At 36.7% G+C, this 18,067-nt stretch overlaps 1 protein-coding gene across 1 annotated transcript in view; it reads right to left on the reverse strand.

Annotated features, from left to right (window-relative positions):
* Positions 1–18,067, reverse strand: part of LOC126965433 (acetyl-CoA carboxylase) — a 147,856-nt gene that overhangs the window by 100,597 nt on the left and 29,192 nt on the right. The window contains exons 2-3 of the mRNA XM_050809039.1: positions 15,088–15,176; positions 12,479–12,642 (exon numbers count right to left, since the gene is read on the reverse strand). Coding sequence (XP_050664996.1) covers positions 12,479–12,642; positions 15,088–15,176 — 253 coding nt within the window. The remainder of the gene's footprint in view (positions 1–12,478; positions 12,643–15,087; positions 15,177–18,067) is intronic.

Genomic DNA, 18,067 nt, shown 5'->3' on the forward strand with positions numbered 1-18,067 from the left:
ATAATAGTAAATGTAAATTAATACCTACGTAAAAAAAGAGTTATTGAGTACAATAGATGCAATCCACACACACTTTAAATAAATAAAGTATTTTGCGAACATTTTACAAGCGATTGTAAAATATATAATAACTTTAATATTGGAAACATGAAGCAGAGTATCTGTGAACAGAATCGTCGTTGAAAGGGTTTAGAATTTTTATGGAATCGATTCTTTCGCTGTTGTTGAAAGTCTGTTAAGATGGTCCCAATCGAAAGAGGTTAGTTGATCAATTAAAATCGCTCCATGTGCACCAAAAGACGCTTCTATAATATAATAATAATATTGACACATTTATTACACAAATTATCTTGCCCCAAGTTAAGCATATATAGCCTGTGTTATGGGTTACAAGACAATGATATATTTAATGCAATATACTTACTTAAACATACATGAATTCATATAAACATACATAAATACCTTTAAACATCCATGACTCGGAAACAAACATCCATATTCATCATATAAATGCTTGCACCTACCGGGACTCGAACCCGGGACCTCTAGCATAGTAGGTAGCTCGGCTATACAGGTCGTCAGGCTTCTATAAGCTTATTTTATGACTCGATAACAGTTTTCGATGTTAATACAATAATTTTATTATTCCGGTGAACTTTACATAGCGATATACTTAAGTACGCAAGTATTAAAGTTAAAATTTACTGTTATTGACTTTATTTATGTTGTACTAAATTCATGCTAAAACTTAACGAGAAAATCTAAAAAATAAATAAATCGAGAAAACTATCTTAAATGTTTGCTTGCTAAAAAAAAATTGGGTACGTACAAAGTACACATTTCAGAAGAATGCAGAAACCTGCATTGTGCATGAACCTCTAAGCTGCATATGAAGTCCTGGTACATATAGCTAGGATCATAGGATGACACATGATTTCAACCGCTATGAAAGACATCTGTGACATCAGTATCACCGCTACCATATTTATGTTCTCCTGGTGTCTATGTAGTAAGTGCGCACGAACATGACGTCAAATTATGTATATTAAGGTAAACTCGCGTCATACGTAAGTCAATCTCTACTTCAACTATGATCGCCTGGTACCCAAACACTGTATAATACTTCCTATCTTATTGCAGTACTATCCAAAAATGTGTTATTACGTAAATCTCGCGCTCATGATGTTAATATTTATCTTCCTAATATGGCTTTGGCCTTCGCAAGTGTATTAGATACGCATATCGTGTAGTATTTAACTAACGAGATGTCATATGCTTGTTTCTACCTAAAAAGTGTGTGTGCACATTGAAACCTTTGACACGTCAACAACATACGTCAATGGTGGGCAACCGTCTCCGCCAGCTTTCTGCAGCCTCCCCGCTGACTTTTGTCGCATATTGACGGGTAGAATTTAATAGAAATAAATTTATTTACCATAGGGTGTGACAATAATGTAACATATTGTAACAACACGCCTTGCTAAACCAAATGTCAAAAATGTTGATGCAAGTGTTTTATTAAACGGAGAGGTGATAAAATCGTCGGAATCTGCTAAATTTCTTGGCATTACTCTGGATTCCAAACTACAATGGGGCCCCCATATTGAAGGATTGGCGAACAGACTTAGTTCTGCAGCATACGCGGTTAAAAAGATTAGTCAATTAACTGACATAGATACGGCGCGACTTGTATACTTTAGTTACTTCCATAGCATTGTGTCCTATGGTATATTGCTGTGGGGCAGCGCTGCCGATATTAATACAATATTTGTGCTGCAGAAGAAGGCTATTCGCGGTATTTATAACCTAGGTCCTAAAGAATCATTGAGAGCAAAATTCGAAGAAATTAACATCTTGACTGTTGCTTCTCAATATATTCTTGATAATGTATGATCGTAGGCGCATAAGTGAATTTGCGAGAAACTGTCATAATCATAATGTTAACACCAGGAACAGACATAAGCTTATAATGCCTACTATTCGGCTAAGTCGAGTTAGTAAGTCTTTTGTGGGGCGACGTATATGCTTTTACTACAGGATCCCAGAAAATGTTCAAAACAAAATTATTACGTTATTCAAAAGAATTGTTAAGAAACGGTGTGGTAAAAGTTACTATAACAAAAATGACTTTCTTAATGATACCACAGATTGGGAATGGAGCGACCTCCTCAGGCTATTAAATAATAAGTTTAATTGTACAACGTTACTTTAATAGTAAAACAAATTTTTGATGAAAAAATAAAGCCCGCTGAGTTTGTTGCGCCTATTCTTCTCAGGCCTGAGGCATTCATTTTGGAATGGATGCTAGTTTTTTGACTTTCAATAAATGATGTCACATCCTATTTTGAATAAAAATATTTGAGTTTTAATTTGAAACGCCATGAAGCTACATCAGTTCGTAAAGGGGCTTTGACACGGGGAGAAGAACTGATATGAAACTCACAGCCCATCTTTTAAATCATGTTAAAATAAATTGCTAAGCCTTCTTATTATATATAATCTGCACAGAACCAGACAAGAACTGTGCATTAAGATCTTCTATATAATCTTGCTAATTCTGCTTTTCTATAGTAAGTGTTCTTTGTACAAAAAATCTTTAATATGTTTCTTAAATATGTCCTCAGCGAGTCCAAGTATATTACCCAGTTTTTTATTGTAAAATTGTATACCAAAACCTATGAAGGAGCTCTAGTTTATATTATTGACGAGGCAAGCCATTGTTTATCACATTCTTTATAACACACATTCATAACTTAGTCTTAAACGCAATACGAATTTAATGACAGAATCAATAACTTGAATGCATTTTAGATCGTCTATAATATTAGCTAATGGTTTAAATACGTTTTATTACAATTTAGTTATCTACTTGCTAAAGTTATTATGAATTATAAATCCAATTTTGCTACAGCGACAGCTTGTTTTGCGAACGGTGCGGTTTATTCGTGATAAAGGCTGCCAAGAAATCGCCAAAATAGCGCATAGTTGAAACCATTTCACGACGGTTTATATAAAGCTTATTTTAAAAAAAATTATATACCTACACAAAATGAGAAGAAAATTTAGTTTTTTATTACATTTCTGTTTTTTATAGATAGTGAGAAAAAAATCACCCCCTTAACTTAGAGTTGGAGATGGGTCCAAAGGCGATCAATCTGGATAAAAATTGTATGAAGATTAATTAATTTTACGCCAATACTATTTATTTAACATGACCTAGTTTTGTTAGTTTTGTAAAAAAAAAAGTATTATGATTGTAATAAATTAGAAATGCTTCTAATTCAGAATTAAAACTATGGAGATCTTCTACAGGAGAGGCATCCTAGCACCGCTGGATTCTTCAAGGCCGTTGGTTTGGTCCCGAGCCTTAAGGTGATGAAGCTTGCCACGACCTGACGTCAATAAGACGTCACAAACATGGCGGCCAGCCCCATTGCCACCCATTCTGCGGAGATTCTTATGATCTAGACATCTTATTATATCTCTATGATCGGTAAAACTGTATACAGGTACTATAGTACTTGAGCGAGCACATCGATTCCATAACATCCATTTAGTGATGAAATTTTGAGTCTCCGCAATTTACTAAACATTAAATCTGTTAGGATAGTGCTAACCTACTACACTACTCCGCGCAAACTAACTTTCATATTCTTCCGAGCGTGAAATATAATTTTAAATAATTTTAAATGCTCACCAGGGGCATTCATTCGACCTTTATATATTCAAAACTCATTTATAATTAAATTAAACCGGTAAATTAAAACTTTTTTTTATAAGATGACGTTATACTGGATAGGTACAGTTTTAGGTAAAGACGGCCACACATAGGGAATTGTTCTCACCCAGTATCAGCTCGAATCGCACCTATGACCGCGTGCAACGCAGAGCAGCAACTCTGCGATTCGAGCTTCGACCTTTTTTTACAAGATTATAACCGTCATCTGTCAATCTGTCAATGACTGCACGTTTCATGCAATCGAGTGAATCTCATTCAGTGTGAACCTTTCTTACAGGTCAGTAACGCTCCTGTGATTCCTCTAGTGTTGCAAGAGTGTGGGCGGCGATGATCACTAAACATCAGTGACCCGTATGCTCTTTTTTTCCTTCTATTAGAAAATGAACGTATAATATAACACCTACTATAATCTATTTAAGCTCTATTGGTAGAATGGGAAGCGTCCTGATGGAATGACCCTAGTGGCTTGGGCTTGACTAGGAAGGGCGCTGGTTGGTGGCTGGTGCGCGATTTGCATCGACACTCTCACTCCTTCTGTGTTCCAAGGGCTTCAATTGGGGCTGCTGCTTCGATTGCCGAATGCAGCAGAAATTGCAAATATGTCATTCTCAGTGAGTCTTTGTGCCATTTGGTGTTGACACCTGTCCCGTGGTGCCCAGAGGCGCGGAAATGTACTATCTACGCGTGATACTTCGTAGTAATAGTTTTGACTTTATGTAAGCATATTAAGTATTGTAAATATAGTTTATCTACACCCATGCCTTAAATACTCTATTAAAGATTCGAAAACAGTTAGCTTATTGCCAACACTAAAACACCCAGTGTCCTAATAACCATTACATCATCTAAACGATTGTTTAATGAAATTTAGTACAACATTATACCATCCGTTTTCATAATAACACTCCCTTGAATGATATTATGCTTACTAGGCATTTTTAATGTTAGCAGTAAGCCAACTGTTTCAGAATATTTTATAGAGGATTCATATTATGGGTAACGATAACGCGTACACCTTCCTTAAAGGCCGGCAACGCTCTTGTGATTCCTCTGGTGTTGCAAGAGAATGTGGGCGGCGGTGATCACTTAACACCAGGTGACCCGTACGCTCGTTTGTCCTCCTATTCCATAAAAAAAAAAAAAAAAAAAATTTGTACGCAACTGTTGATAATTAGGTGTTAAAACTCTCATATGATAATATTATCAGCCCACATTCGTATTTTACTTATTACACAACAGTTGCATAAATATTGTTTTGAATAAATTTAAGTTATTACTAAGAGTAGATACTTCAAGATCGCTTGCACATTATAAACAAGTTTTCCTCTCATCATTGTAACAGTTAACAATTGACAAACAAGGATATAAGGTAATATAATATGGTTTTCCTTTACGCTAAAGTAGTCATCATGGTGCTGGAATGTGTTAAATTTACTTAACATGTTTATGGCGCACCCTAGGTCAAATTTCTTAGCAAGATCTTGATGCAGTAGGTATCAAAATTTATTTAACAATGATGGTTGAAATATATTATGCTTAGATCAGAGAGTTTTGAAGTTTGAAAATTGAGTTTTGAATCAACCTCTATTATGTGCAATTCACGCCCACTAACACAAAGTGTCATACAAATCGCAGCTAAACCTGGCCTGTTTTTATTGGTTGTCTAGCAGAAAGGGACTCCATCAAGATGTAAAAATTATCTAAGATATTATGTTTAAATTCAGGATTTCATCTAGCGACCATTTTTTGTGGAAACATGATGTCACAGAATTAACTCGATAGAAAAGAATCACAACTTTAACAGTCAGCATTAAAAAATACTGTGAATATGACTTTGAAACTTTGCATAGTAACTGAACTTAATTAAACGAAGGAATAATCATATGGACTGACGATTATCTTAGCTGAATGGAAGCATAATACTAATCTTAGAACTCAGATTGGCCAGATACCTAGTGAAAGACGTCATGGAAGCGGATTGGTAAGGAGTGACACAGGATTGATAAAGGTAGTATTCTCCTGTTTCGGAGGCCCAGATTCACTTCAGGACCTTGACGTAAGTAAGTAAATATCCCACATATTGGCAGATCGATAGAATATCTATGACAAAAGATTGTCGTATCGATTGTTCAGATATTGACAATGTTCAAAATATCGAGTTCTTATTGAAGTCATTTAATAAAGTAAATGACTGTTATTAGTCTGAAGGTTGGAAATAATGGAATCATTGGAATTTAAGGTTGATGGCATAATTTTTCTTGTTTATTTTAATAGTAATGATTTTGTCGTTGCGTCGTGTGAACAGGGACGGATTTAACTTATAGAAATATTATAGGAAAATAGCTGTGATAGAAATTCGACGATTTGAGTCTTTGGAGAAAAATTTCCTGTCCATATACCTTTTAATACTACAAAATTAGCATTGCTTCTTTTTAGCTGTGCACACAACGGAACAAAAGCTTAAGATAAATTTTCGTTTCCGCTTATATAGTATGCCTTTAGGTTTTTCAAGAATCCTGAACGGCACTGCATTGAAATGGGCAGTACGTATCAATTTCCATAAGCTGAACGTCCGGCCCATCTCGTCCCTTATTTTCATTAAAAAAAAAGCTAGGCTGATAGATCCCTTTGCCGAAATAACTGTCAAATTAATAAACTAAGATGATAAGATGACTGATAAGAAAGTGATCTACCAACAGTTCTTACATGGATAATTAAGCATCAGGAAGCTTTCAACAACAAGCATACCCCATAATTTGATTGAAGACCAAAAAAACGTCGCTTAATTGCAAAATAAGTAAAGAAAAACTTGTAGATTATTTAGAATTACATAAACACCGATCAGGTGCTAGTCGAACACGCATACGAAGGCACGAATAGATACAACCCGCTGATATCATGACGGATGGTTTTTTGAAGTTAAAAGGCAAGTTGGGAACTTTCTTTAAGGAAAAAACCCCTAAAAAGGCACTGACATTGGCATATTCAGGTCACGGTTATGTTGATTCTTGGTGATATACCATGGTGCATTCGTTTTGATAACCACAATCTCTTGCAACACCAGAGGAATCACAGGAGCGTTGCCGGCCTTTAAGGAAGGTGTACGCGCTTTTTTGAAGGTACCCATGTCGTATCGTCCCTGAAACAAGGAAGCTCATTCCACAGCTTCGTAGTACGTGGAAGAAAGCTCCTTGAAAACCGCACTGTTGAGGACCGCCACACATCCAGATGGTGATGATGATATCCTAACTTGTGGCGTGTCGTGCGAAGGTGGAATTCGGCGGCAGGAATCAGGTTAAACAGCTCTTCGGAACACTACCCGTGATAAATGCGGTAGAAGACACACAATGAAGCGACTTCTCTACGCAACGCCAAGTGATCCAGCCGTTCACAGAGCACTGGGTCCCCCACTATTCGAGCTGCTCTACGTTGCACGCGGTCAAATGGATCGAGCTGATACTGGGGTGCGCCAGACCAGAGATGACAGCAATACTCCATGCGTGGCCGGACCCGCGCTTTGTAGAGCGCTAGTATGTAGGTCGGCCATATATTTTTAGATTGGAAGCGGTGTAGATATGTTAGTGATTGGGTTACCCTTTGGGTACGCAACTCTAAAAAGACTAAACTTTTAGATAATTTAAATTGACTTTATTGAAATGTTCCCTTATCTTATGTATAATTGGTATCCTACTTTTGTACGAAACGGATTTGAGATGATTGATTGGAGGTAGCTTTTGGAGTCTGAAAGTATAATAAGATTGTTCAGGCCATGTGACTTCATAAAAAAATTGCTTCGAGTATGGCAATTGATTCCCCTGTAAATACAGAAGTGACAGTTGGACATAACTTATAATTATAGACCACCAGTTTTAGACTGGTCTATAACAAAGTAACCGATGGCAGAACTAGTTAACAGGTTGGAGTCAGTCGTGTTGAGGCTTTTGGCGGAGTCACACGCAGAACTTACTGTGCTTTTCATCCATATACATCCGTAACTCTTGTGTGCTATTATTGAAACTAAGTCTAAACTCTTATTTCATGTTATTTCTTGAAAATTAGCTAAGGTATGCAACTTGGTGAAGAGGTAGACAGGGATCATTAGATCTAACGCCGCATGAACGATCCCGCGCCGACATGTTAGGTACATGATAATAATATATATAAATCTATAATTTCATTAAACTGTATTTGCAAACATGAAAATATGAAATATTTTTATTTTTTTAAATTGAAAAGATATTGGCACTGTTCAAATTGATGGATATGGAATAGCGTGGCATTCTGGCACAGATGTTCCTCACTTACAACAAGTGCAACACCTACATGTTTGAACCATTTTTTTTACTGCAATAAATATAATTCTGTTTTTAATTAATTATACCTACCAGGCATTGTTCCTCGCTCAATTGCGCTCTGAATCTACTGTTACATAATTTTTAGTCCCATTTAAATTATTGCGTCAGGAAGATATTTAAATTGATCTTAAATTAGCAGAATTTTATTTGATGCTAATATTTTAGCTCTAAATGTTACGAGTCAAATACGGCCCTGGGAAATGGACTTCGGAACTTGTTTTGACGAAACGAATCGAAGTTCTACTTAATTATACACAATTACGTAAGCCAAAGTGTAATGGTTTAAGCTTGTTTCACCTTTGTACTCGTTTTTTCATATTCCATACCTACGGGGATAGCGGTGACTTAGTAATAACTAAGTACCCGCTGTCAAATATACCTATCCCCTACTGTTCTCGAATTGTCTCATAGGTAATCTGCGAGTTTTCTTCAATTAGCCGCTTAACAGTAGCCACATTATATTCGTTGACGGCAGATGAAGGCCGCCCTTGAAGAAATTTGTCATGTAAGGAAACCCGACCTCTCTCAAATTAAGCAAAGCATCGCCTCACGGTGCTCAAGCAAGGTGCTTCTATCCCAACAGCATTTTGAAGACAAGCGGCGCAGTCTGGCGGTGAGAGAGAACTTTTAAATCATCGCTCTAAAATCTTTTCGACTTAATTCGATTTTCGTTGCATACGTAACTTTGATGTGTGATAAAAAACAATAAACAAATGATTTCCCGCCAATTGTTTTTTTTTATTACCAAGAAGGTTGCAACGTTTCAAAAAATATAACATTCGAAATTCAAATAGTTCCGATTAGTTCTCTGTTTGACAAGCTTGATTATATGTATGTATGTATGCACTTGCAGTAAACTATTTCATTAACCGTTATCAAATTAGAGTCTGTTATAATTAGTCGACCTACATTGCGATAAGTTTGCGGGCATTTCAGTGCCGGTTTCTTGATTCAGTTAAATGTTGAAGTTCAGTAAAGGTTAAACAAAATAAACACGACAGATGTGAACGAGTCAGTAATTGTTTTGGATTAAGAAGCTTAATTATTGTTATTGAAGTAATTACACTTCTTTAGGCGCGTTATGAAAAAATAATTAGAGTGAAGTTTTAAGATGAGATGATCCTAAAATTTTCTGACGTTTGCGACATTCGCTATTATTTTTTTGGTTTCTACGTCCATTACTAGGATAGGCAAATGATTCAAGCCCGTACAGCCGTATTCGTTATTTAATAATTAATTATCAAAGCCATCGTTGCAAGATTGTACAATATTGTTCTACAAACGTAGAATAGTACGAGGAATAAATAATTTTAAGAATTTTTGCTTTGTTAGGCCAAAGAAGTATAACTTCTTACGTGCATACATAAGTACACACACCCTTTTTTGTTAGTGTTACTTGTCAATAAAGTCTAAGGGCTATATTTCACCGAGACACCACGGTCGCGAGGCGCAACCAGTCGCCGCTACCAAAAAATATAATATACAGCCCTATAGGCTATTAATTGATTTTTAACTTTATATGCAGTATATTATGTTTAGATAACACTATTATTAGGAATTAGCACTTTACCCTAGCGAATTTTAGGCCCTATATTAACTCACCTGGTGTCCGTTTGGTTGCGCGACCAGCTCGGACGCGTCATGACTCTGGTGTTTGTATGGTATCTAGTTTGGAAGCTTACGGACATCCCGGTAGCGATTGGTTGCGCCACCGTGGTGTCCCGATGAAATGTAGCCCTTAGTGGCGCTACCACAGCACGAATCTATCAGAAATCTTGTTTTTTGTATACAATAACCAAGTTTGTTTAGCAACCCGTAACAAACCGCATAATACTACTATCTACTACCTAAACACAAGTGGGTATAGCATCTCAAGTGGCCGCGTCGGGTTTGGCGCCAAAACAGCTGTGCGGGTGGCGTCTGCGGGAGTGCGGCACGTGAGAGTATAGCTTAAGAACTAATAAGAGACATATGTAGACTACAAATAGAAAATTATGTGACTTTTAACATTTTAAAAATAGCACCAAAATTTGACTAATTTTGATAATTAAACAAAGCCGTCGTTCTCACTATAATTGTGTTTTTATTATACTTCTAGTCTACCTTGCCTTTTTCCTTCTGCCGGCGACCCCCGAAGTAAGGCTTGAGTATGAGATTAGTACTAAGGTCATTGTATTGCACAACAAGGATACCACTTCGAACATCTGCTTTGAATACAAAATTTTGTACTTCACCATAATCATGATCAAGCTAGACAAAGGCAATCCCCAAAGATTTCACGACGATCGGTACTGCGCTGTCCTCATCCAACGTATTCCAGCGATATTTTTTTTTGACTTACTCGTGTAAGACATTGACTATTTGACATTTGAGTGTGTCTGTTGCATCATTTTACATATTATATTGTAATTTGAAATTATTTGTAAATCGATGTACTTAAATGTAAATCTTGATATAAAAGAGTGGCAATGCGTTTCTTGCTACTTCTCATCATTAGCTCAACCCTTTACGAAGTAGCGGTAGATTCAATAAGATAAGTTTTTTTTTGACATTTATAAGTGTCATTTCCGTGACCTACGTGAATAAACTGATTTTGATTTGATTTGATATTGACCAGATCGTCGGTCCATCTTGTGGAGGGCCTACCAACACTGCGTCTTCCGGTACGTGGTCGCCATTCGAGGGTTTTTCTGCCCCACCGGCCATCTGTCCGTTGAACTATGTGCCCTGCCCACTGCCACTTCAGTTTTGCAATCATTTGGGCTATGTCGGTTACTTTTTGGTCGGTTTTTGATTCGATCTCGCAGGAAAACACCAAGCATCGCCCTCTCCATTGCCCTCTGAGCGACCATGAGCTTTCTCATCAGTCCCATAGTTAGCGACCACGTCTGCATACCGTAAGTCATCACTGACAACACACACTGGTTGAAGACCTTCGTCTTCATAAAGAAATAAATAAATTCTTCAATTTTGTACATAACAAGAAATAAATATGTATTATTAAATTAAAAGATAGTTTTATTACTTTGTAAGGTTAATAAACAGTTATCTTTAATATCAGTACTAAGCTAAAATAACCTTTTAAAACAAAGAAACTAAAACCATCCTACTAATCTCATACTAAATGTATCGGAGTGTTTTAATATCAAAATTTGGATACTTCTCGTTTTATTTTTAAAAAGTTATTATGTCATTTTACTGATTAGGTTACGTTCTTTCAATATCACTTTAAAGTTTTTTGATATCTGTAATGGTTACTGAATAATCGCCTGGTCATACTTAACGATTACACCCTGTATAAGTATTGTTAAGTTATTGTCACTCCTATTGTAAACTTTATTTCTATTCTGTTCTTATGATATTTATACGTTTTGGGCTCAATTCGTAATTCTTTTCAATGTTAGAGGGCGATGATGGTCACCTACCATCAAATGAGCTTCGCAGATGCCCTTACTAATAATATAAATCTTGATAAAATATTAATTAACTATTATTAACCTTTGCATTATTTCCTGGGTAAAAAATAAGCATGATTAATAAAAGAATAATACATACAATTATGTATTGAACTTTGGTCTGATAAATGCTATGTGAGTGGAATTACCAGTGGGAGGCTCCTTTGCACAGGATGCCGGCTAGATTATGGGTACCACAACGGCGCCTATATCTGCTGTGAAGCAGTAATGTGTAAGCATTACTGTATCAATATCCATTTACCCTATTTATCTTGGAAGCTATATCTAATTTCTCTAATAAATCTCTATAAGTTTATTCGCTCGATCTTCGGTATATTGATTAGATTAATAATCAGGATTATAACGCATTATTATCATAGATCTTATCCTCATTAGCCAATAGCGATTGTTTACAATACGTTGTGAATTGTGATCATTACCTGACCAATAAGCATTCAGTACACCGTGCCCGCTCACCTCAGTCGGTTGACTGAATTGTTATATATAATTTTATAAAATGTCTATTTTGTTTTACTGTCAACCTCGGCTATATTAGTGTAATATCAGGCTCACGGGACTCTGGTATGTTACGAGTATCATTTCACCAGAAATATAGAACAGGTGTAATATTGCAGCAGAAATAGGTGCAGTGTCCGTATGTATTTGTACCAAAATTAATGGACAATGCTAAACTCGCGCCTCTCAGGTTCCGTCCGAGCGCTCTTACCAACTGAGCCAACCGTCCGAGTGACGCATCGGTCGTAAATCCTAGTACTTATGTCTTGTTCATCTCTCAGGTTGTGGAATAAATTTGTATATTTTAATCCCAGAAGTGATATCGCTTTAAAACTATTCATTGAAATATTGTTCTATTCTGTTTTGTCTACTATTTTGTGTAAAAATCTGTCGAGCAGGACTCAGGCGCCTACCTTAGTTTGCTTCTCTTCTCGGCGAGCGCGAACTGCTGTGCAGGTGTAAGTACTCTACGTAGGTTCGGTGGTGGAGCATTCGGGAACGAATCGCCGCCTTCGTGCGACGGCGCATCGTCAGTCTCATCTGAGGTGTCTCCGACTGTGAACGTGGCACCCTCATTCTAGAACAAGAGAGTTTAAATACCTTATAGTTTGTACGATGCAGCTTATTCGATTAGATTTTTATGGGCGGGCAACGTCCAGATTCCTCCCATTGAAGTAGAAATTAGACAGTATTAAGAAAAAAAACTATATTTTTTTTTGCAATAGTGACTTACATGTAATTTTTCCTATAACGTTTTAGTTCCTAGTTCACATTACATATTAGTTGACTTATTATGATAATAGACCTACAGACGGAGACACGGAACACGAACAAAGTGATACAATAAAGAATTTAAGAGCTCGCAAGACCTCAATACTAAATCAGATTTACACCCGCGCACTTAATACCCCGCATTCATCACGGATGGCGTGAGGTCATACAAAGAAGTATTTTTTTAATACAATATCATAATATCATTATATTGCACTTAAACTTAAATCAACTTACAACTTATAAATCAATTGCACTGCGCAGAGATGAAGATGTTTAGTTGGGCAAGTAGTGCAACTAGGCTAGATTAGGTCAGAAACACACACATAAGAAGCACTTTCAAAGTGAGAGAGAGTTTATCTGGAAAACTACTGGAGAGCCGTCTGCGGCGGTACGAACACGTTATGAGACGACCATACAACCACATGAGCAGAAAAGTGTTAGATGTCGAAACTAAACCCCGAGAAAGAGGAAGACCCCGAATCACATGGATGTCTATAGTAAATAAGAACCTCAAAGAAGCCCAAATAAACAGGGAGATGACCCAGGACCGAGCCACCTGCAGACACATGATACGGAGGGCCCCAAATAAAATGGGAAAGGGCCAGGCGAAGAAGATCATAATATCATATTATGATAAAATGAGGCGTAATTATAAAACTTGCCTCTGGTTCTTTTAAGAACCATACTTTATTGAGGAATCTTACAAGGAAGGTAAGGCCTTGTCTACAAAGAACCCCCTTTAACTCGACTCGTTTGACACACTCTTCTACTTCTTTCGCTCGAAAATTTTCTTTTAATATTTTCTCGGTTATTACAAAACAAAAAATACAAGATGAATAATATCATGAAACACACATCCTGCATATGCAGTAACAAAAACACACAAACGCAAATGAAAAGGATTGATTGCATGTACGTGTGAATAAAAACTAAGTAGGTACTGTTCGTAATTTATTAAGTTTGTAAAATTATATATTGAAGTAATATTGTAATAATTTTGAAATAATGATATTACCTATTTGTATTTTTACTTGATTGCTGTACACGGTAAAACCCACAGGGAAACCCCGAATGGGTTTATGTTTGTACTCAGCTTTAGTAAAGTTCAGCGCAGACCTGTTTCACTGCCACCAATTTGATCAATTGTGATAGCTACTGGTAGCTTTACTGCAAAGATTGATTCTTTTCATGAATCTTATTATGTCTTCTACAGTGATCTGACGAATCTCAAGTGGTCGAAGGACTGGTCTTCCCAAAGAGATGTTGCGCTTACGCAAGGAACACATTTAGAGAGGATGTGTAACGGGGTAAATGTTTAAACTTAGCTTTAAGTAATAAATGTATGATATCTTGTTGCCTTGCGGCCAATGTTTGGAAAAATTATTAACTGTGGTTGGAATTACCGAAGGCAAAAGATCACGCGGCCGTTCTCCAACAAGAGGGCTGAACAAATTTATGGAAGATGTAGTTCTCAAGAAAATTTCAAATTCCAAAAAATAAGCATCTTTTTCGATTAAAGAAAGTATCGAACAAATATCTTCCAATCTTGTTCTCAGTTAAGACAACGGAAAGAAAAAGGTTTGAAAATACGTAATATATTAAAATTACTCTTTGACAGTATATTTAATTTAGTTGTAAAATCTCGAGAAAATCTCATATAATTATGGGAGTCTACGCTTAAAGATTTGTCATCCAAATTCTTCACGGTTCTAAGACTGGATTTAGTCCTGTGCTTCCCCGGGACATAAAAAGAATAGGGAAGTCCCAGGCCCAAGGGGCACCTGAGGGCATTAACCAGTAGGAGGCTTCTTTGCACAGGATGCCGGCTAGATTATGGGTACCACAACAGCTTCTTTTTCTGCCGTGAAGCTGTAATTTGTCAGCATTTCTGTGTTTCGGTCTGAATGGAATCGAGCTAGTGAAATTACTGGGCAAATGAGACTTAACATCTTATGTCTCAAGGTGACAAGCGCAATTGTAGCAACGCTTAGACTTATGGATTTTTCGAGAATCCTGAGCGATAGTGCATTGCAATGCAGGGCGTATCAATTACCACCAGCTGAACTTCCTGCTCGTGTCGTCCTTTATTGTCATAAAAAAAGAATAGAAATCGGTGGAGGCAGATAATCCGCTCCAGATGTATCCATAATACTGACCACGACCCTCAGACATGAGGGACAGACCCCAGATAGAGATCTTGCTGTGTTTAAATAAATAAAATAAAAAATATAATTTGTTTTAGACTTACATCACTCTTGATTTCGGCAGCATCTATCTTCTCGAAGTTATCACTTTCACTGGACGAGGCACGGGCTTGCTCTGTCTCTGACATGGTACCTGAAACAAATTTTCATTTTCATTTCATTGACGACCTGTATAGCCGAGTGGTTAGCGATCCTGCCTAGTAAGCTAGAGGTCCCGGGTACGAATCCCGGTAGGTGCAAGCATTTATATGATGAAAATGTATGTTTGTTTCCGAGTCATGGATGATTAAAATGTATTTATGTATGTTTAAGTAAGTATATTGTATTTAATATATCGTTGTCTTGCAACCAATAACACAGGCTATATGCTAGTGTGTCAATATTATTATTATTATATGTTAGAAATAAAGAAAGACAGAAAAATCACTTATTCAATTTGGGTAAAAATTACACATAATATGAATGTCAAAGATTTTAGCACCACTTCGCAAAAGTTGGGCTTTAATGAAAAGAAGTGGCAAGAAACTCATTGCCCCCTCTTTTTAATCTATATTTGCAGTTTCCGCATTTTAAATTGTAATTTATAGAGTGTACGTAAAGTGAGGCACCAACATTACTGAAAAGATTTTTACTTAGTCATTATACATAGCATATTTGTGTAACGCAATCTTTGCTCCTAAAATCTTGAAAGGTGTTATAATTTAATAACTTAGAAGGCGTAAACTTTTTCGTCTGTGTGTTGCATGTCGCGTGACAGACGGGGGGCGCCTATAGTTCGCAGCAGCTGATCGTGTAGTGTATAGACTATTACTCATTTGTGCTAGTGCTCCACGCATTATACATAGCATATATGTGTAACGCAATCTTTGCTCCTAAAATTTTGAAAGGCGTTATTTGTTTGATTAAGATTATTCAATAGTATTAGCAATAGTACATGCGATTTCAAAGAAGTACTGCAGAGTTGATAAGTTTTGAGCTGTTAATAGTGTATCTTTATGGCTTTGTGTCAGAAGAATGTATGTTAGATTAATTTATTCATATTTTTTTAGAAAAATTATTGGTCGGACAGACTATTTTTTTATTATCGAAGCGAAAACTTCTTTAGGAGACTTATTTTGTGATAAGTGATCTATCACGCTTGGCTGCAACGGGATCACGATTATCTATACATATATATATGTCGGAGAATTAGCATATAAAAGTAATATGGCCTGTATGATTATATTCTACTCTGTGTATTGGGCTGAACTGATGGCGAACGTCATCTTTCAAAGTGTGTTTGAATTTGTCACTGTGTACGTCACTGTCGGTGACGTGATTGAAGTTAGTTATTATTGTCCATCAGTAGAGCGCTCATTGAGAAAGCGCAGTCGTCTACAAGCTAGCGCCCGCGCCGGTTGTGCGCACTGATCGACTTAAAACAACATGGTGGATACCAACACGGTGACGCCCGATTTTAAATCCAAATAAATCTCCGAGATATATATAGCACAAAGTCAGCGTTGGAAATTCCATATTTTTACATATTCTTTTTGGGTGGTTTTCCAGTGGGAGGCTCCTTTGCACCGGATGCCGGCTAGATTATGGGTACCACAACAGTGCCTAATTCCGTTGCTGTGAAGCAATAATGTGTAAGCATTACTGTGGTGCGCCCTAGCTAGTGAAATAACTGGACAAAAGAAGACTTAACATCTTATGTCTCAAGGTGAAGAGCGCAATTGTGGCGCTGCTCAGAATTTTTGGGTTTGTCAAGAATCTTGAGCGGCACTACATTGTACTGGGCAGGGCGTATCAGTTACCATGAGCTGAACGTCCTGCTCGTCTCGTCCCTTATTTTCATAAAATAAAAATCTCCGTAAGAGATTTGCTTCTCTCTCGAACTCTTTGGTTGTCTATATATATGTATGTTGTAAGTAAATGCATATCATAGTAAATTTATTAAAAGGAAACTTATATTACATCGTCTCAAACTTTTTCGTCTGTGTGTTGCATGTCGCGTGACGGTCGGACGGCGCCTATAGTTCGCAGCAGCTGACCGTGTAGTGTATAGACTATTACTCATTTGTGCCAGTGCTCCACGCTATTTTTTTTTTTTTGTCAGTGTTTAATGTAAATATTGTTATTTATTAAAGTGAAACTTTTATTTGGTAAACAACGACACAGCTAGTGAGGCCAAAAAAGTATAAAATTAAGATTGATAAAGCGATTTTTATACCCTTATTGGAATATTATTCCAAAACGTTTTAGTTTTACCGTGGTTTCATAAAACCACACAATCCTTTTCTAGAATTCATTATTATAATAAAATGAGAATAATATGAATAATAAAAAAGCAATGGATAAAATGGAATCCTTTCTAAGTGAATGCCATTTGTCGAGCGTAATTTCTAATATCACAGGAATCTTCCAACAGATACCTGCAAGTACCTCTAATAATTAAATTCCTGCATCACAGACGTAATGGAATTTCTTCAGCTAGATAAGGAAATATTATAGAATATATTCTTCCATCTTTGAACGGAAAAATTAAAGGTTTTTGGCCAGACTCAAAAAGGAGAATTTTATCAATTTGTCGGTAATTTTTGGATGTGGATTTTACAGTGGGAGGCTCCTTTGAGCAGGATGCTGACTAGATTATGGGTGCCACAACTGCCGTAATTATTATGTTTCGGTCAGAAGGACGCCGTAGCTAGTGAAATTACTGTTCAAATGAGACTTAACATCTTATGTCTCAAGGTGACGAGCGCAATTGTAGTGCTGCTCAAAGTTATTGTGTTTTTCAAGAATCTTGAGCGAAACTGAATTCTAATAGGCAGGGCGTATCAATTACCATCAGCTGAACGTACTGCTCGTCTCGTCCCTTATTGTCAATAATAAATTAGCTAAAAATCTCGCATTGACAAATCAAAATTTATCACGCACAATCGAGCTTAAGCCGACTGGACGTCTATACGCTAATATATTCTAAATCTATGGTTTTAATATAAAAAGTGTCATACGAGACTAGTTGCTCGACTCGATTTT

This window comes from Leptidea sinapis, chromosome 7, assembly GCF_905404315.1.
Source record: "Leptidea sinapis chromosome 7, ilLepSina1.1, whole genome shotgun sequence".
NCBI classification, from domain to species: domain Eukaryota; kingdom Metazoa; phylum Arthropoda; class Insecta; order Lepidoptera; family Pieridae; genus Leptidea; species Leptidea sinapis.